This window comes from Argiope bruennichi, chromosome 7 (genome assembly GCF_947563725.1).
Source record: "Argiope bruennichi chromosome 7, qqArgBrue1.1, whole genome shotgun sequence".
NCBI classification, from domain to species: domain Eukaryota; kingdom Metazoa; phylum Arthropoda; class Arachnida; order Araneae; family Araneidae; genus Argiope; species Argiope bruennichi.
The window spans coordinates 55,296,220-55,319,380 of NC_079157.1; the positions used below are offsets into that span (position 1 = coordinate 55,296,220).

General features: G+C 27.4%; 1 protein-coding gene across 1 annotated transcript; it reads right to left on the bottom strand.

Annotated features, from left to right (window-relative positions):
• Positions 1-65: 65 nt before the first annotated feature.
• LOC129975092 (very-long-chain (3R)-3-hydroxyacyl-CoA dehydratase 1-like) lies at positions 66-10,971 on the bottom strand. Its single transcript, XM_056088001.1, has 7 exons — positions 10,708-10,971; positions 8,592-8,709; positions 6,671-6,778; positions 5,815-5,936; positions 5,411-5,450; positions 2,812-2,950; positions 66-352 (listed from the first exon to the last, which is right to left on the bottom strand). Exons 1-7 carry the CDS (start codon positions 10,809-10,811, stop codon positions 267-269), a joined length of 717 nt encoding a protein of 238 aa, XP_055943976.1. The 5' UTR covers positions 10,812-10,971; the 3' UTR covers positions 66-266.
• Between the last annotated feature and the right edge of the window lie 12,190 nt (positions 10,972-23,161).

Consider the following 23,161-nt stretch of genomic DNA (forward strand, 5'->3'; position numbering starts at 1 on the left):
CAAAAAGTTGTTGTATATTGTGCATGTAAAATTTCACAGAAAATAAATAAAGCAAATGCTGTCACTAGAACAATAAAGAGGAATATATTTCATATTTAACATTTGCTTTCTTGGAGGTTACAAAATCTTCTGCATATATTTTAACTTTTAATGAACAAATAAATGTAAAATAAATGTTTAGAATTAAATGGACTGATATACAAACCAACATATATTTTCATGATACACATTTGTTTCTATGTTTGAAAAAAAAATAGTACTTTGATCTATCTCTGCTTACTTGATTCTTTGCTAGATGTGCCCAAGATCTTTTTTCTTTGACGCAGCATATGACCAAAAAGTTGAGGAAAAACTGAAACAAAATAAATAATTTGCAATAATCTTGTAGAAAGTTAAAATGTTTAAAGAAACATTTTATGTATATATAATAATTTCAAATTAGTTACACTCTTAATTTTCTAATTGCTTGAACTCCATCTTCACTGTAATTTTGAAGTTGTAATTTTCATGGAATCACAATACTGAGGTTTGGAAATTCTTTCTAAAACTATATAAAATTAAAATTCTTTCTCATGCTTGCTTTTATATACTTTCTATTTGCTTATTCAGTTTGTGATTTCACTTTTGGCATGGCTTGGAAAAGAAATCTTGGCAAAAGCTAAAAATTGGATTATATTCATAAAATTTTAAAGAATAAAAAATGCTAAAAAATTCAATCATTTCTTCAATCCAAGTTTTACATAATTATGAAAGCTAGAAAAACACTGCATAGAAATAAATTGTTAAAATATGATCTAAATATATGCAATAAAATGCTGCCCAACATTGAAGAAAAATATTAAAATTTGAGAAACCTTTTCTTATTGAGCAAATACAATACAAGAAATAAACTACAAGCTAAATTTGAAAACTAAGCCCGATAGTCTTGCTTCTAGAGTATTAAGAACAATGTTTCATTAATAGTACACCATCTATAAAATGTCACATTAATTATATGTTATTTAGTTAAAATTGGATAAATGACAACCACAATAATGATTTTCATTTCATTAACATGTTTTAGAAACTTCTTTCTCTGCATTATAATGTAAATATATTTTCAAAAAATAGATTTAAATCTAATTTTAAAAAAGTGTAAAATTGAGGTTAGTGATTTCAGCGAAAGTACATAGATGTTGCTCAGAAGAACCGAAATGGACAAAATGTACTAAAAATGAATATTTGCATTTATTTTTAAAATTTCAGTTGTTTATAATAGTAGAATAATAAAAAGAATGGTATTGTACATTCTTTCACCCAATATTATTTGGTTAGTTTTTTCAGAGAAATATTCATCTCTAGTAGATAGCATCTAAAACAATCAGAATCATGCTTTTTCTAAAAGCAAACTGCTATTTGTAGGTTCAGTCAGTTCTTCCTTGCTAAAATATTTTGACAAATCCTCTATATAGTAACTTCTCTTAAAAACTTATTACAATTGGATGATTTACTACAATTATTCTGTATTGTATACTGTATTCACAATAAATGAGCAAGTTTGATGATTATTGATTTCATGTAATGTAACAGCCGAGATAACTAACTTACTGTATGGAATGCAAACATATTTTGAGAATTTATGTTGGATTTAAATTTCAATTTAAAAAAAAATGACATGCATGAAATATTACTAAATGCACAAGAATTATATGGCTAAGAAAATGAATTGAGAAAAGGAAGACTAACATTAAGATATATGAATGAAATATAAATACTTTCTATCCCGTAGATCAGGAATTCTCAAACTGAGGGTAGTAAACCAATTATAGGTTGGTCATGACAAGTTTTTGAATATAAATACATCTTTCAATAATTTGCAAAAGGTGCTACTGATTTATACATGACAGTAAAAACCATGCAATTTGTGTTGAATGACAAGAAGCAATACAAGTGACTTTTTTTATGTGCAGATAATAATTTAAAGAACCAGACTTTTGCACACATTAGATGCATTGTCTGTTCCACCAAACTGCAGTTTTGCTTAAAGTTACAGTCCCATGAAATATGTCATGGGAGTGTGTCTATCTCATCCCTCCCACCTATTCAGAAATCCCTTTTCATCATGAATCTTTAATTCAGTTTGGAAATGCATTAATTTTGTGATAGTTCACTATAATTTGTGTACACATATTTAATAAAAAAATTTCTGCTTCACAAATTTCTTTTTTGGCTCATAAAACCTACGTTTCAAAAAAGAAGGGAAAAAAAAGTGCTGTTTATTTATGAAAAAATTTAATTCATTGAAGACAAAATGGGTCACTATAGATTAACTTTCTAGAAAGTGAATACCAGTACTTAAAAGTTTGAAACAGCTTACCATAGATTTAATCCATACATTATTTGAAACTTTATCTCCTTTGTTTATATAGAAAAACAGTTTAGGAGCTTTGAAAAAGGCAATATTATTACTATATAAAGACAAATTTTTAATAGATTTTAGAGAAAATATAAATTCTTTCAATTTCTGCAGTTCTGGAGAAAAATGGATTGGAGTATGATGACAATTAAAATGCTTTTTTTTTTTTTTTTTTTGTAATTTTTGAAAGAGATGTTGCCAATAACAGTTATTTCATTCACTATTTTTCCAAACTCTCTATCATGAATATCAATAAGTTAGATGAAGTAATAAATTATAATACATGATATGCAAATTTAGAAATTTTCTCAGAAATAAATTGTAAAAAAAGGAATGGAAAGGAAAAGAAAAACCTGTTTGTACATAAAAGTTTACAAAATGTTTAATGGTATTCTTATAAACTCCCATTTACTTACCTGGAGCATAGGATGCCATCAAAACCAAACAGAAATAGTAATAACTGAAAGATATGTTATAACGATTAGGAAGAGCTACTGAAAACATGTGCGCCTTTTTTATAGTATTCAAGGCATACAACATGTTTCCGACTTCACCCTAGAAGGAAAATAAATAAAATAAAATAAGACATCACATTCAAAAGATATTTTTAACAATTACCAAATTAAATAATTGAAATTATATTCTGAATATTACTTTCCTTTCATCTAAAATTTTTAACTAGATCTTGAAAATCGTGCCCATTTATATATCTCAACTATAATGTAATAAATGCTCTTAATTATTTCTTTGTACATTATTGAATAATGCAGTTTAACAATGCATAAAGAATATAGTTTATGAATCTTTTTAAAGATAAAATTTAATTTTTAAAAGCAAAATTTAATCAGTTTTAATATATAGATGAATTTAACAATTTTCTTTCCCAAACACTATTAATACTCTTTCATATACACCAATATAATATTAAACAACTATTTAAAATGTTTCTGAACATTTTTTTTAATTTTGTTACATTTTTAAAAATGTAATTTAGTTTTTTTTTTTTTTTTCATTACCAATACTTGATCCTTTAAAACTATCACGCATATAACACCTATAAATGCAAACAAAATGTATTTATAATCACTAGCATAAATACACTATAAAGTAATTATTCTTTCATTTAAAATAATATTGATCCATGGGAAGTTCGAACACATCAGTATAAACTTTTTATTCACTCATTTTAAGATTTTTTTTTTTTTTTTAAAGATTTATTTCATGATGACTTTTGTTCTGTGAACTTTAACATACAAAATTTTTCATGTATCTTATGACTATTCTAGGAAATTCTATTACTATTCTAAACATATAAAGCTCAAGATATTCTTATCATTTCTTTAAAATATATATATATATATATATATATATATATATATATATATATATATATTATTCTAATGCTAAAACATTTCTAAAGAAAAATAGTACTAATCATTTGTATCATTTTGTAAATTTCACAAAGACCACAAACTTGCAAATTTGTGATACATTATCAAAATGATTTAAGATCAGATTATTACCCTTTTCAAATTTTCCACATGACTCTAATATATGGATTTACGGATGTTACAATTTCAAAGTATTACAGATAGTTATTGCACTTATTTGAAATATATATATATTTCAATAAGTAATTAATTAAAATTTAAAAAGCATAACAAATGTTTAATGTGCACTCTTGTTTTTATATTGCACATTTAAAATTTGTGTGTATTTTTTTTTTTGGAAACCACTTGCAACATGACTTTCTTAATGCTACAAATAACAAATGTGATAAGGGATTTTAAACCAGTGATGGTTATTGAACATTTAGATGAACAAATCATCTCCAAACTCCCACAACAGAAATCATATAGTAACAACTGAGCAGCCAATTCATCAATGTGGCTATATAATGTTGAGCAATGCCAGCACTGATTTGAAAGTTTATATCACAGCTGATAACTGCTAGCATTGATAGAAAATTGCTACAGAATGTTTGGAAAGAGTTGCAGTACATATTTCATGAAAGAGTGTATTGAAAACAGCAAATATTAAGCATCAGTGGTACTTGTTTATAAATTTGAATACATTATTTCTGAAAGTAAATACCTTTCAAATAAATTTTTTAAAAATAGCTTTTGTACAACAAATATTTAAATCAAGCTGTTCACATTGACTCAAAAAAGTATTAGACATATGACTTTAACAACATTTACTTCATCTGAGTGTCACTCAGTCCTTTAATCATAATTACTCTCATTAAGGCACTTCTGACAACAATAAAATGATTTTAAAAACTATTACTTTTTAGAAGAGTATATGCAAACAATCCAGCATAGATAATAGAAATTATTTTTGACGAAAAATTCCATTAATACAATTTTAGAGAAGCTGTATAAATGTTGATAAAAATACAAGACAATGTGAACTGAATAAATTGGACAGTTACTTTAATAAGCATTTTGATTTATTAGTATTGTTTCAAAAAATATGCAAAGAGTTGATGACTGCTGAAAATTATACATATAAATGGATAATTAGACTAGTTGATAAAACTAATTTCTGTCACAAAGTTAGACACTTGCTCAATAATATCTTCATAAGAATTTATAATTAATAGTTATCATGCGATTTTCATATATTACTGAATATGTTCAAAATAATATTGAGTAAATTGAGGAAGAAAACCACAGAAAAAAAAAATTGCTTAATGCAAATCAGCACATAAAATAAATTACTTAAATCAATTGCAACATGTGCATAATTTGAATAGCTTCTATCTTAGTCTAAAGGTTTCAAACATGAAAAGTGCATTCAAGTGAAAGCTGTAGTCCATTGTAGCAGCAATTTTACTTTGCATGAATTTACAAAGTAAATAAAAATTTAATTCAACATTTGTGATGTTTACCTATTAAATGTGTATATTAACTAGATATATAATGACTTCCATTACTCTTCACACATTATCACACAGAAATTCCAGTCAATAACAATGTTACATATTATTAATCAATTTGCATCTCTACATACCGATACTCCTGCTGGATACAATCCCATAAATAAAGTATACCTGAAAAATATTTACATTATTTAATAATATATATGCAAAAGCAGCAATTATATGTCATTTTGAAGAAATCATAAAATTATTTAATAAATAGTTCAAAAATTTATTTCAATTATAGATTAAAAACAGTCAGTCATCAGCGTTCCTTATGAAAACTGAAACTTGAGACAACAAGATATATATATGTTTATAAATATGATTTAGAAAATGATTGCATCATAAATTTATTAGAAAAAATATTAAGTTTAATGCACTGGTAGGTTTCTAAAAAATTTCTTTTCATAAATTTAATATATAAGGTACGAAAAGAAACTAATCAATTTTATAAAAGGACTAGCCAGGAAATAATTCAATTTAAATAATATACCTGCACCATGTGAGAGGTTTTGGTGGAGTGCCTAAGAGATTGGCACAATAATATGAATATCGAACAACTTCTGTTATTCCCCAAGCAATAAGTGTGAGTGGCAAAGTTGGACAGTTTTGAACCTAGAAAAAACAAATACATTACAAACAAATACAAAAAATCAGAAGGATAAAAGTAGGAATTAGTACAAGAAGTATAACAAACAAGAATGTTTCTCAGACAGAATTTACTCACACTGATGTTTATATTCTCAATAAACTTTCTATATAGTCCTGTTTGCCTAAAGTATCATTTTGCCAGAAGTTTATTAAGTGTACCACATTTTTAAATACAATGAGTTGCAAATATGCCAAAATTTAAACAAAGACTTTATTTATAAATTGATCACAGACTGCAAATTTAATCTACTAAGTCATTATAATTAAATATGAAATTAAGAAATGAATGCTAATAATTTTAGCATAGGATAAGTTGTTACCTTTTCTAGGCAAGATAAAAGGTACCTAATTACATATAAATAAGGAACTGAGAGAAATTTAAAAAAAGGTGAATTTCATATTAACTTTTTATAAAAATAACATTTTAATCAACAGTGACATTGACAAAAAGTTATGCTGCTGCTGAAATGAAGCATAAAGAACAGCAATGCTATTTAATTACCGGTAACTATTGATATTAATTTTAGCAAGCATAGAAATGTAATCGCAGATTACTGGTATTCTGTTAATAGAAGAATTCTGTAATTTAAAATTAAAAAGTAGGCTTCTTTAGATCTTTTACTATAAATTAATTCGGAACATTTTAATTTAAATCTGAGTAACAATAAAATTAGCAATATAATATTGAAGAATAATACCGTCTCAATTGGTCTAACGATTCCCCAAACCATAAAAACTCGGGAAAAAACTTGCAAGAAAGTGACAAAAGCACTAGAAGGAACAATACCTACAATACAATGTAGGACCTGAAATTAGAAAAAAATATAAATGATTTTAGGAAGATATAAAAATAAAGAAATAAGAATTTATATACATTTAAGAATATAATTATTGAACAGCTAAATCTAATGTATTAAATTATTTTTAATAATAGCATCTTATTTTAAATGTCTAAAAAACAAACAAATAAGAAAATAAAACAATATGATGAATGATTAAAGGATACTTAGAAATAAAGAAGCATGGTAATTAATCAGTTAGGCAAGGAAAAAAATTAACAAATCTTAGCATAAACATGTTTCATTTCTAAACTTTACTTCATTATAGAATAATTAAACTATTTACTATGGAATCTAGGATCATATTCCACTATTGAACAATACCATTTATTTCTAAAGAAAGATTGAGACTGTTCAAAGTAGTAGCCCAGTATGCCATTACACAATTCACATCAGGAAACATTAGTGTATTCTTTTAGAAATTCCTAGTGTTTTAAATATCCTACAAAATGCAAAAATTAGTTTTCCTCAGAGAGGTTCACTCCACTAAGTTATCTCACAAAATGCATCATAATTAATTCATTGGGTTTAGATTAGATCAGCACTGAGGCCAAAGTATATTTGTCTGGTTCAATTCATCAAGATTCATGAAGCATTGGATCACAAAAATAAATCATGCTAAGGCTGCTATGCATCAGCTACATATTCCTTTATGTGGCAAGCAAAACAGTTAGCAACAAACATGAACAGTTTTTACTTCAGGAAGAAAAAAAGAAAAAAAAATCATATCAAACAAATATTCTGGCAACTAATACGAATCAACTACACAAATCATCAAAAATATTACCGAGGTATTCAAGATAAATCACTGTTGATGTTTGTAAGGAGCAGTGATATAGGGATTGCTCTAAACCAAGATACATTCTTTAGAAGTGATAAAAATACCTTTGAATAAATAAGGCCTCATATCACTGAATAAAAGTAAGGTTAAACTTTTATTTAAGCAATATCAAACAAATATGGATTATCTGATATTCTCTGAAACATCCACTTCATGAAGTAGTAAATGAGAATAGCCATTACCATTTAAAGATTGAACTATTTGCACATGAAAGATGTGCACATGTATGTCACGTACATCAATTCATATTATAATATGACAAATACTACTACAGGATGACATATTGGCATATTTTTAGGAAGAATGCTACCAATCTGTCTAAGACATAGTTTTCCATTCCAAGCATCCATACAGCCTATAGATGTTACACAGATCATTTATAATAGCGAATAAGACAGTTTCCTGATCTTCTATCGTCAAAGATAAAAGTAAGTTGGATTCTGATGTATTGGAAATAGCTCATGATACAACCTTCTTCTACATTTTCCTTTCATTTCAATTTGCTATCCTCTTCTTTCAATGAATATCTGCTACATTTGATACATGTAATTTTCTAAAGGCACCACAACATCCATCTGGATGATATCACAGAACTAAACTGAAGTTTTAATGAATATGATGTTGCTCATCAAATGTTGATTTATTTCTAATAATATTTAAAAACGCCATACTAAAGTTGTGCCACCTTTTAAGTATTGAAGAAATAATGCCAAAGGTGACATCAGATTGGATGGCTGAACTGTTTTCTCCTAATAATCTGAACAAACTTGATCCTAGGTTCCATAGCAAATATTGTTTGCCTTGATGAAAACTATAATTCCACTGGTTATGCCAAAACAGTTTATAAGCATCTGTATATGAATAATTAACAAAGCTAAAATCTATCACAGAAAATATAATATCAAAATTATATAACAAAAGTAATGAAAAATGTCTTACTTCTAAGGCAGCTAAGGATTGAAAAATTGTCACACTCTTACTACAATCATCCCATAATCCTGAGACAGCTTGGTTTACCAATAGAAATTTTAGAGTTTTAAAGAGAATATAACTCCATCTATAAAGAAAAAAAATATATAATAATACAACTTTAAAAAAAAATCTCAGTTAAAAAAAAAAAAATCAAAATATTGATTCAATAATTTTTGATAAAAATGCTTTATTAATTCTAAACTTAATACAATTGTAAATTCAAAACTAATAAAACTGTAAAGTTTAAAACAAATATTTTTCAAGAAATATCCTTTTTCTTAATTACTAAATTTATCAAGGAAAAAAATGATTACAGTTTGATCTATTTTCTCAGCTTTCAGAAAATTTTAATGCGACATTTTACCTAAAAATATCTAAATATATCTAAGTGAAAAATATAGATAGCATTCTAGAAATAATATCAATACTGTTAAAAAACAATAGTAATATATAGATTTAAATTTGATTGAATATAGGCTATAAGCAATTTAAATGATAGTTTAATTGAAAATAAAATTTCATTTAAATTGTTTATCCAACAACATCTGCTGCATGGACTGAGAAAAGCCAAACTGGCATCTAATTATTAATCACAGTCAGTACAATAATAAGATGCTTTCATGCTTAAAAAGTCTTACATTTTCTTATTTCAAATTATTAAATTTTCAAGTTAAATGATAATGTAATAAAAAAAATGCAATATATATATTTTTAAATCTTTACTACAAAGTCAAGCAATTTCTTGCACTAAAAATTGTGCAAAAATTAAATAAAAAAAGCAACAACTTATGATTGGTCATAAAAAGTAAATAATTATAGCTCCAATTAGAAATAAATATTTAACAAGTCACGATATCTTCATGATTTTGCAAAAGATTCTGAAAATTGAACGATAGTGTAGCATTATTTTGTGCTAAAAAAGAATATATACTTAGTAAGAATATATACTAAATTATGAATCTGTTGAAGTTAAAAAATATAGATGTTTTATGGCAATCGTTAAAAAATATAGTAGATATATTAATCCAGAGCACCAATTCAAATAAATCTGACTAAATCTCTAAACGAATTCTCTCTGCTAGGAATAATAATGCTAATCGCTTAATTCAGTGCAATATGATTCTCAATTCAATTCAATGAATCAAGAAATTCAGTGTAATGTGTTCAAGAATTGGAGTTTTAAAGCTCACAAAGCATATTTGAAACAAACTAATTTTAAAAATTCAAGAATATGTATTTATTTAATTGCTAAAAACGCTAGGTAAGATGTGCTATGGGGCATCTGCTATATTGAACATGTACATTTTTATACTAATCATTAATCAATATCAGCATAACAATAAATCAGAGATGAACATGTAAAAACTTTAAAATGAGTCAGTACAAAATAATACCATGACGATCAAGTATTTCGATGCTATTCACTTATTATTATTTTAATTTAAAAAATTAATTTTAATAAATATAATAAAATAATCATAATAATATTAAATTTTTTATGTAAAAAATGTCACAATTAATATTTCATTAGAATGCGAAGCAAAATGAAACAGCATAACACTTAAAATCGATGCTTGGTATAAATTTTTGATGTACTCTTAAAATTTCTATCAATAGCTCTTAATCGCTCAATTTCATTAAAATAATTTATAACATTTTTCCCAAATTTTTCTTGACGTAATATTCTTTATTATGTATTTATATATATAAAAAAATATAGTTGTTCCTATTAAAATATAAACAACTGTGATTTTTCTAAACAAAAAAAAAAAAAAAGGTTCTTTAATTTGCTTTTTCTAGCGATTTATTTTCAAAATTTGTATATGAATCAAACTTTAACACTTGAAGTTTCCTGATATTATACTATTATACCGAACTTAATACGCTGGAGGTACAAATTGAACCTTTGAACTCGAGGAAATTCGCATTAAAAAAGGTTTGAGTTGTGTGCTTGTTCAGCAACAAGATAAATTAATGTTTTCTTGCAAAAAAAAAAAAAAAAAGATTAAAATAATATTACTTTTATAAAATTCTATTTTATTTTTCTATACGTGAGATTTAAACACATAAACAATATACTTACCCAGCAGTTTGAACACTGTTGTATAGTACTAAATAAGACTTCGATAAAGCTGCCATACCTCTGTTGTCGGCGGTTCCCTTACTGACTTTTTCATTGTTCATCATTTGCACAGAAGTTTTCCTCAAAATTAATCTGAACTTTACCTCCTTGCGTGACACAGAGATATTTCGTCTGAGCAAGTGCACATCTAGACAAGAGAAGCTGAGCAACTTGGAAACGTTAACAAAATCGAAGATAAACCGATTGCTTAGAAAACTTAAACAATCGTGCTGCCATCTACAATTTTACATCAAATACTAAACGATGCTTGACTTTTCAACGGAATTCAAAAGAAATAATCCTATTTTAAAGTTCTTTCATAATAAATAAGTAAAAATTAGAAAAGTCATTATTTGATATTTTGAAAGTATTATACTTGAAAAAAATGTTCGGATATTTTTGTTATAAGGGAATACTTTTCAATATGATTATAAAAACGCATATTTTATAAATAAAATGGGAAACAAATCTGAAGCAAAATCTTGTAAAATTAGACAAACTACTTAATATGATGTAACATAATTTATTTAAATGCATATTTAAATAATATAAATTTTCAGTTTCAATTTTAAATATTCTCTTAATTATTTTAAGAGATTCCGCTAACTACTTAAATAATCGTTGCAATTCACTATTATGCAAATGTCTTTTATTACAATATATTACTATGATTTGGTTTCTTGTAGATCGTCTGTTAATGTACAAAAGTACACGAGTAATAAGTAAAGAATTGTGACTTCCTTCTACAACTTAATGGCGTATTGGAAAGGTTGCCAAGGACGCTTGAAAACAATAAAATAATACCTTTTCTACGTTACGTTAAGTAAAAGTAATAATAATAAAAGTAAAACAATTAGATGGAAAAAATATGTCAAACATCGTAGTGCATTTTTTTTTCCCCTTCTTTTGACTTTTTCAATGCTTTCGTAATATGACGGGTTTCGTCCCTTTGTACAGCCAAAAGAATCAAGTATGCATTTTGGATATCTTTTAGTTGAAAGATTGGTCCAAAAATGTGCTAAAGAGCTACGGTTTTGATGTCTAGACAGGATATTAAATTTTATTTTTCTTAGCTTGTTGTGTTTCTGATTTATTATTTTTAAATACACACAAAGACCAACTGACAGTCGACTAATAAACGAATACCAAAATTTGAGAAGCCTCTACGATTCTGGTAATTAATCTGTATACCAATTTCATCTATATAACTCGATAAGTTGTTGCGTTATCGACTTCACAAGCACATGGAAAAGCAGGGCAGACATTATATCGATGGATTCCACTCAACATTTGAAGAAAACTTCAGTTTTGATATAAAGACCACATCCGTAGGAGAACAAAAGGCTCAACAACATTGTTACGATATCTTCACGATTTTGGCTGGCATTCGGAATATCGAACAGCTCAGGGAGATATCGCACAATATCTTGAGCTTATAGGGATAACAATTTCATTCGTCTGCTCTGCTATACGTTTGAGTTATCATGTTTGTAGACAGATACACATTTCTAATGATGTGTTTTTTGGGCTCAGCGAGATATAAAGATTGAATATTTATCACAATTATGAAAAAGAAGTTTTAGACCATTCCAATACATTTCTTTTATACATTTTGCATCTGAAAATGTAACCAATAGTGTAGTAGTACTTTTATATTGATTTTTGTGTGTACTAACATAATATGAAACATATTCCTTCACAGAAACCGACGGAATCCGATTATAAATTTTTGATAGCTCTCTTTCACATGATGAGATCCAAAATTTGATAAGAATCTCTAATATATAATAAAATGCAGAATTTGTAAATTTGATTAGAATAAGCATCTGTAAATTTGATAAGATACAAAATTACCGGATACCAGATACAAAATTTTATTTATCTAAAATGTTATGTTTTCGAATTATCGTATTCACTTATTCGCAGAAAAGCAGATCGACAAATGGCCAACTCTTGGTTAGATTGAATTCAAAATATGATATAGAATGATAGTTTTAATGATAAATCTAATTTCATCCATCAAGCTTTTTGCATTTTGAAGCTTATCAGTTAACATGGACATGAAGGACGAACGATATACTTCTCATTGATAAATTTCGCTAAAAATTTGAAAGAAATCGGCAAATGCTGGAAAATGGCTTCATAAAATAATATACGGGGGAAATGAGGCTTATTATTCATTTTTATATCTTTGTATGAATGACAGCAAACATGTATAGTTGCATGGGAAAATAATTCGAAGAAAGCATCAAATAAGCAGGTTCTGATTGTGTTTATTCTTCCGCAATAAAAAGAACATCCATACTTTTTTGAAAGAAGTAGTACTGTAAAAAAGAAATGGAAAAATTATTAATTTTTGATACTAATTGATAGATGGAATAGCATAATTATACAGAGTGAGGTTTCCAATGATTTTTAGAGCGGAACCCTTAGAAAATGAAATTAATTGACGGATACTGAGGCGTAACTATGCTGAAAGGAATTAATTCTCAATGATTCTTTAAGATGGAGTCCTTGGACTAACTAATTGTTCCAAGGGCTCCATCTGTCTCCAAAAGTCCCCCCCCCCAGAGTACGGGTACGGGCAGACTTTTTCAGAGTATGGGGTACTTCTAATATTTTCAAAGTGTTACGGTCCACCCAGTGACGTAGGTGTGGTGAGCTAAAAAAAAAATCTACTATAATATGTTTTTCTTTTCTTAACACTTGTTTCCGATATTGTACCCCTCTTTTAAAATATGATAGATAACTATTTTTACTACGAAAACACAAGTAACACAAAATTGTCATGTTGAATGGTTGAACAATTATGAGCGACTGTTAGACCGTGGCAGTCAATGCAACGAGCAGCGAACATATCTGAATCGATTCATTTGTAACTGATGTATATGCTTAAGCGTCACCATGTACCTCCATTGAAGGTATATATATCCTCTACACATTCATAGAATCATTTGTTTAAACAAACACAGTCGCATCGATTGTGAAAAGCCGATTCTCCTATCTAGCTGCCGTTGGTGCTCTATAAATACGTTTCTTTTAATATGCGTGTCTTAGATCTTAGTAAAGGCAATCACCCCAAAATGTCTTGGTGGTCCACCGGTCGATCGCGATAGACTTAATGTCTACCCCTTCCTTAGAAAATCAAACTAATTGACAGACAGTGAAATAAATTACGCAGTGAAATATGCTTCTAAATATATTTTGAGTATAGTTTAAATATCTAGAGATTATCTAGATGACATTGAAAGAAACCAGAATGTAATTTAGTGAAATGCGTTCTTTTGTTTCCCGGAGAACACGTTGATTATGATGATGGAGGTAGACATAGTATATAAAAGAGATGGGTTACAGTAGAATACTAGAGACGAGAATCGGAAATCCGAATGAAGAGCTTTTAAGACACACTCAAAAATATTTTAATGTTATGGACTACATTGATATAATATATTGAATAAAATGCAAGTTATCTCACTCTCCAAAGATAGAGAGCTTGTTTAAAGACATTGTTTAATCATTTATGCAAAATAAAACAGTATTTGTGTTTGAGTTTTAATTTTTTTTTCATGCAAATTTCCTTTTTGTTGAAAAATACGTCAAACTAATCACAGAATCTGCTAAAATAATGTGTGGACAAGGGAACGGTGAGTGCTAAATTCAGTGGTAGATTTCTAACTAGGCAGATTAGATAATTACCTAGAGTCACTAAATTAAGAGAAGGGGTGAATATGTCAATTAAGAAAGTTGTAAAAAATACAGTGAAAGGTTAAATATTAGGATAATTGTAACAATCAAGTAAAATTGTTCATGCTTCTATGTGTTTTATTGTGGTAATTCTTTAATATTTAGTTATTAGAATATTTATATCGAACCTTTGCTTCAATAATATTGTATTCAAGCAATATAGAATCATAATACATAAAAATAAATATAATTTCAGAAAGTAATCATTAACATGTTAAATATGTGGGAACGTAAAACGTAATTATCTTGTTCTTGTTGTTAAATATTTTATCTTGTTTATATTTGTTTGTTAATTATCTTGTTTAAGTTTTAATTTATCTTATAAAGAGGATCTCTTAATGTGCACAGTACAAATACAAAAATCCGTTACTGGCAAAATTAGACTAGGTTTGGTCTCCAGATATATAATGACAAAATTATATATAAAATCTAAATTTAAGGCAACATTCTTGACAAAGTAAAAATACTTTAATACGCTAATTATTATAAGTTGTAAATTAAGCTCGAATTGAAGCCCCTTCCTTTTGGTGAATTAGCAGCTATTTAGCAAAAAAAAAAAAAAAAAAAAAAAAAAATTGATATCAACGTAGAGAAGTAAAATGAGATATTCTTAACAAAAAATTATATTTAGAATAACTTACATTAACTAATTATACATAAAGATGAAATTCAGGACTTTTTTATCTTTTACCAAATTATCATTAGGCAAAAAGAATATGATTTCTTGATTCATAAGAAATATCAGTAGGTATGGAAATAAGTGAATCATATAGGGAAGAAAATTTTGAAAGTTATCGATATCTAATTGATTTGATTCTCTCCTTTGAAAAATTGTCATTGATATTATTACGGAAAAATCCGTCTGGTGATATGTACGGTGAAATGCCCATTCAGTAAAAAGCAACGATGCTTTATTCTACATAAATCACAAATAACAAAACGCAGACAAAGCTTAGACAAAACAGCATTTACAAAAATGAACAGCACATAAGGAAAATCTTATTAAATAAACACAAAATGCTCAGAGAGAACTCGCTGGGCATCAGCGTCCCAAAGAAAGAATTGACTCGAACCAGTTTCCCTCTAGATTCGACTGATTTAACTACTGAATGGCTCCACTGTTTATAGTTGCCATGTCAAGGTATCGAATGTTCTAGAACAAGTGTCAGAACTCGAGTTCAGTGGAATTATCGCCGAGATTCTCGAATATTCTGGATCCTCCATTTTTGTCGTGAAATCACCAAGCGATAGTTTGTCGCCAAGGTCGGAGATCATCAACCGGTCATCCATTCAGTATTCGTAACAGATATCTGCAAAATTATATTCTTTACCAGAAAGCTTAATTTCGCAGGGAAACAATATTACAAGCTCGTAACAATTTAGACAATAAAGCATTCTTTTCCCCCAATCAATAGAAAGAAATTTCAGTAAAGTTTCTGCAGATAACAGAATTTTACTTTGTTGCTAAAATAACATGGACTTAACTTTTCAAAAAGTTGAGATTTCCATCAATCTACATTCTTTATCATATTTCTACCATCTTTATACTTCTAAAATTTCAGAAAGATGGTGTTACAAAAAGTGTCCTCCCTTTCACAAAATACAAAATTTTCACACAGATGGGAATTATTTTTTTAAAAAAATCATTTCAGAACACTGCTTATTTGGGCAGGTGCATGGAAACAAATGAAAAACGAACTGCCTAACTAAAAAAAACTAAAACTGACTAACTAAAACTAACTATTTTGTCACTCGCATACTCACTGTATGAATGGTATTCTGAAAATATTTCTATTATAGCTTCAAAAACCAATGTGTTGCAAATGATAATCGATTACATTCTGAGAACTGGCTTTTTACAACTTCAATTTCTTATGTTAATTTAAGGAAAAATATTCCAGTGAATTCTACGAAACTCATTCCACGAATTGTTTGATAGATAGAGCAAAATAATATTATTTTTTGCTTATTTTAGTACTGTAATACCAATTCTATTATTCGTGGTATTTATCTTTTTATTACATTTATAAAAGTTTATTCTGTAGATTCTTTCAAAGATGCTAATTAAAAACAAGTAATATATATATAATTTTAAGTCAATTCCTACTTAGGTCAGCAAATTTTTTATTTTATTTAAGTGTACTTTTTATTAAATAGGTAGCCACCTTTGGCGACCAGCCGGTTCGCCAATCTTAATGCACGTTAAAATTTTAATAATTAAATATTTTATGGAACTCCCATTTTAATTGCTTCTTCATTAAAATATTTTAAAACAAAAAATTTTAATAGTCATATAATTCACTCATAATGTTACAAAGGCCTTCAGCCATAACGTAGTATGTATCTCTCTAATTTACTGCTATCTCCCGTAGAATTTATGCTTTAAATTAAAATGGAAATGATTAAACTGCAATAAATATAATATAAATGTTTTTTTTTTTTTTTTTTTTTTTTTACTGAAACGAAGCATTTTTTTAAAAATATGAGTATTGAAAACAGTCACTGAGTATTTAAATCTTATGGGCATTTTAAAGAAGTTTTCAACAAAATTTTCTCAGATTCATTTAAAATTAAACATTAAGAATGTTTAATTTTAAATGCATCAAACACTAAAAAAATAAACAGAATAATTTGAAATAATCTGTCGAAAACCGTCCGTATCCGTTGTCAACATTCAGAACACAATGCGCATGCGTGAATTTTCAACGCCAATGCGTGAATTTTCTACGCTAGTTGGGATAATGCTATACAGATTAGAAATTTTTAATTTCCTTTATTCTGTTTTATTTTAATTCAAAAGAACTTCAGAATGAATCTGAAAGATCGATTTATTAACAATGTTTAACTTTAAATGCATCAAACCTTAAGAAAATAAACAGAATCCTTTGAAATAATCTGCCGAAATTTTTTTAAGCCTATCCTCTTTTGCGTGGGAAGAAAAAAAAAATGAAGCCTTACTTATTGGGCGGTGGGGAAATGAAGATTCTTTTGGCGGGAAAGTTAGTTTTTAATTAAAAATTAAAAAACCCCAACTCTGATTTAAATTTTTTTTTCAAAAACCTTTCTAGGGATATACCTAATAATTTCCCAAATTTTCATGGCGATTGGATGTATGGTTTTTGAATCTATCGAGTACAGACAGACAGACACACATTCATTTTTATATATATAGATTACAATTAAGTTTTAAAAAAATGTATTTGAAATTGAGTGAATAAATAAAAAGTATTTTATTAACGATTGAATATATATAGGGAGAGTGTGAACTAATAATAGGAATTGAAAAAACTGTATTAACATCAAGTGTCATCCACTACAAGTTTTATATATTACTTTTATATTACTTATTAAAATTTTTAGCTTGATGACTCTATTTAAATTATTAAATTTAATTAATGAATTAATATTTGAAATTACATAATGAATTCCTACTTATTTTCTTATATTATTTATGTATATCTTATAATATTTATGAACGGCTGTCGCGTCAGTAATCTCATAGCTTGGCGACCATTTGGCGAGGGATTTGGCGGCTTTGGCGACCAAATAGTAATTACCGGACAAATTTAATTAATCAATCAACATTTGAAAGAAAAACTGTATTAACATCAAGTGTCATTCACTACAAGTTTGAAAAAATATATTTGAACTTGAGTGGATAAATAAAAAGTATTTTATTAACGATTGAAAATTTGAACAATATATATATATATATATATATATATATATATATATATATATATATATATATATATATATATATATATATAGGGAGAGTGTGGACTAATAGTAGGAATTGAAAAATGAAAAAAGGAAAAAATCTTGTGAGTTATTAAAAATGAAGCGTGAAATAAATCTGCCTCTATTAGAATTACTCAACCATGCCCATCTGTCTCAGAATCAATGAATATAGATGATGAGAGCACAGCTTATTGCACAAAGGAATCGAATGAAAGTGAATTAATTCAAAGATTACTATTTTACCTTGTTCTGCATTTTTCAGACTTTTAACCTTTACCAAGTACTGAACAAAATATATTTGATTTAAGTTTTTTTTTAAATATAAAACAATTTAATTAGAGTTTTAGTATTTGGCATACTACATTTTATTTTCCCATGTATTTTTATCTGGTTGTTTTTTACTTTCTCGTGTTCGAATTATATAAAGAGAAAGTATTGCAATCCACAAACAAATTCGACAAAAAAAAAAAAAAAAAACAAAAAAAAAAAAAAAACATTTTGACATAGAACGATGAAATTTGGCACGTAGTTTTTGAACCAAATTTTTAGATTTCTACCAAATTTCGAAAGAAGTGCATTAATGGGAAAGTCCGTTTGTCTATTCAAGTGCAAGTGAACTACAGAAAGGTAAAGAGAAAAATAGATAAAATCTGATACGAAGATGCATTTAACTTGCAGAGCCGCAGAATAAATTTGGAATCAAATCCATCAGCAGGTTGTCTGCGTGTCGTCCTGTACATTCACATCATGCAATGTGATAACTTGCATGCGAAATAACTATTCAGATAAATGAAATCCGGTATGTGTTTTTGTAACTAAAACTATAGCTCCCTACCAAATTCAGGTTTCAACTAATAAAAAAAAAGCATCCAATATTTTTTTTATTTCTTCATTAGCCGTCTTAGGTGACCAGCAGGTTCGCCAGTATTAATGATTGCTAAAATTTTCAATTAAATATTTTATGTAACTTGGTCTCTTAATTGCGTTTTCTGCAAAATATTTTTAAGCTTCAGATTTTGATAACTATACAATTCAGTCATATTATTATGTAGACCTTAAACAGTTCTATTCATTATACTACTTATTTCTCGCTTTAATTTTCGGTCAGCATCCATAAAATTTCAGCTTTAAATTAGAATGGAAAAGTTAAACTGCAATTAATAAAGAAACATTTTTACTGAGACCAGCCATGTCTTTTTTTTTTAAATTGAAAACAGAGTCGCTCGGTATTGAATTTTTATGTGCATTACAGAGTAATTTTCGCAATTTACATAATATCTTAATTCAACAAAAATTTCTTTGATTCATCGTAAAATTCAGGTTTTAGTTTTACTTTCAAAATATTTAAATGAAGTAAATAAAAATATTTTATTTTATTTCAGCCAATAAATGCATTTATGAAAAAATATGGAAGTTTAAATTTTACACAGTCCTTTTGGCCTAAGGAATCATATTCTGCGAAATACTCTTGACGCTTTATCTTTTAAATAAATAAATAAACGTTTCTATATTCTTCGATCAAATCTAACCAATTTATGAAGTTTTTATATATCAATTTTAGAACAATCACCATTATCACCATGTCAATCATTGTCGAGAAACCCTGGCAGAAGATTTGCGTATCTTCTTTGAGACGGTCGATGAAGTAATCTACAATCGCCAGTTTTTATAGATGTTCAAATTTCAAAAATTAGTCAGTTTTAGTGATTGATTTAATTGACTGGAGTTCGAGTTCAAAAATTTTTATTTCAAATGTTGGTGTCTCAAGAATATTTTGTTAAATATGATTCAAAGAGCAGAGGACCTAAGTAAAAGTTTAAAATTCTTAATTCATCGCAGCAATTTTTGACTCAAGTTACAAAAAGTATAATTATTTGGTTCATTTAGAGCATTTTGTTAGCAGATATATATGCACCAAATTAGCTTGTAGGCGCTGATATTAAATCATGTTTGCCTTAAATTAAACTGTTTTATTTAATTAATAATATAGATATTGTAAAAGTTCATAAAAAACTTTTCCATTTTCTTTTTAGAATTTTTTTTTTCATTTCATACAGACACGTGCTGGAAATTGCACTTTTATATATTTAATCTGCAATAATAGTTGATTTATTTCTTAATATAAACTTCTGTTAATATGATGGCAACATGTTGATAAAAGCTCATTTTTTCCCGTTGACGTGCTCGTGCAGACTAAACTTTATTTTTACTTTGCGCGAAATAAATTGTTGAAAATGATGATTAAAATATTTTTTGAAAAATTCTTTAAAAATCGAAATTTAATTTACAGGTTAAAACACTGGTGTCATTAAAAAGAATTTTTTTTTTTTTTTTTAGCTTTAACATGAAGCAAAAAATCAATTTTGTGTTGTAACATTTTCGAAAGTTATAGCTGAAAAACGCTGAAATTTAACTTAATTTTTAATTAATTAAAATTTTAACTTAAATTCAAAAAAAATCATTCCGAGGTGCATATTTCCGGCCTCCAAGTAGGGATTGCAATACCGGTATACCGGGATACCGAATACCGGTATTTTGAGCCATTTGTACAATTTCGTAATACCGGTATTCACAAGTTTAAATACCGGTTTTTCGGTATTTACTAGAAATTTTTAAAATTGTCTCCACTATATGTTCAGGTATCGCGAACATAGCAAAATAGTATACGTTTTTGTTTTTATGTCTCCATAACAGGCGAAATGAATTAGCTAATTAATGGCTTAATTAATTGCTTAAATCTAAATTAGCGAAACATGGATTATCCCTGACAGAAAATATTGTATCCATAACGACTGATGGAGCAACAATTATGAAAAAAGTTGGAAAGTTGATTGGTGCAAATCAGCAGTTGTGCTATGTACATGGAATTCAATTAGGAGTAATAGATGTGTTATACCGAAAAAATAAAGAACAGAAGAATCCAAATACTGTGGATATAGAAATTTCGTATTCCAACTTTGAAAAGAGTAAGAGTGAGAGTGATATTGACAATGAAGATAATGACAATGTAATTATTGCAGAAGATATTGCTAACGAGGATGAAATATTAACCTATCAAGAATTGCTTCCTATAATTTATAAAGTTGGAAAAATTGTTAAGATATTTAAACGTTCCCCTATAAAAAGGATATACTACTAAAATATATTCTAACTGAAAATAAAACAGAATATATGTTAATATTAGATTCTAAAACACGTTGGAACAGTTTACTCCTAATGATGGAACGATTTTTGAAACTGGGAAATCCAATCAAAAAAGCAATAATTGACTTAAACCTGTAAATTAATTTTTCAGATAGTGAATTCGGCTTAATATCCAGAACTATATCAGCTCTACTTCCCATAAAACTGACTAATTTATTAACAGCTAATACAACAATAAATTTCATGTTGCAGTCACTGAAAGAACAGCACACATCACTATCTGAAGAATTATATACTACATTGAAAAATCTCACAGAAGAAAGGCATACCGAAATAGAAAATGTCTTATGGTATTTACATAATTATAATGATTTTAAAAATGAAAATGAAAAAGAAGAAAAGAAAATAACCAATTCAAATCTGATTAAGTTTAGAGTAAATTTTCTTAAAATTTTTTACCCACAAACCTATCCACATTCGGAAGAATTCGGTTCAATTATCGAAGATTATGATGTCACTACTGTCGATAGTGAAAAGGAATTGTCTCTTGAAAAAAAATTAGAATTAACGATAAATAAAATTTCAACGAACCAAAAATACAATACAGAAATCAGTTATATCCAAAACCATCCGACGGGAAATCGATTTATTTGAAGATGAGGGATTTAGAGGTAAATACTTGGAAAAAGTATATTGCGCATTGCTAACAGTACCACCAACTACCGTAGATGCCGAAACTGCGTTTTCGACAGCTGGTCATTTTTACATAAAATTACTCTTCAGGCTTAATGACAGTACAATGGATGCATTATGTTTTTTAAGATCACATTTCAAAAATTTGTAATAGTACCACAGACTGAATAGTGATATTTACACTTTTTTTGTGATTTAAATAAAAAAGATGTTTCTTTACTTTTTTGTGATTATATACTGTTATAATTTATAAGTTACAAATTATTTTTGTGATATTTACACTCTCTAACAAAACTGGCAAATAAAACAAAGAAACACTTGTGTTTTCTTTCTTTTTCTAAAATTTCTAATACCGGTATTAAAACCGGTATCCCGGTATTAAGATTTAAAAAATACCGAATACCGGTATTGAAATTTTGGTCTGGTATTGCAATCCCTACCTCCAAGGTATACACGTACGTGCCAAATTTGGTAGTTGTAGGTGGAAGGGTCTGGCATGTAGAGCGCCAACACACACACACACACCTATATATATATATATATATATATATATATATATATATATATATATATATATATATATATATATATATATATATATATATATATATATATATATATATATAATTCAAAGCAAAGAACAAATCCCAATACAATACTCTATCGAATTCGCCAGTTTTTATTTCATAAGAAATCAATGGCATCCTTTTCTAATTACTGTCCATTTCCGACTGATATTTCAAATCATTACTTCTCTCTTCGTTCTTTTTGACGAAAAACCCTGACAAAATTCATCGGTCACAGCCACTAAATAAGATATCTAATGTGCCTATTTAGCCAATTTTTTATATATCTAAGGGTCATAAACTTTTATATGAAATAAATTTTATCGATATCAGTTTAAAGGTTTTCTTACAAGATTTCTCCATTACACACTTTTGTGTTTTCTATTTGATGTGGAGAGCCAGTGGCATTTGATTACATGAACTTTCATATGAACCAAAAATTATCAAAATCGGACTAGTGTTTGGGAGTGGATGACTGGTTCATTGGTTTCTCATATTATTTTAAAGTAATCTCTTCAAGAGATTAG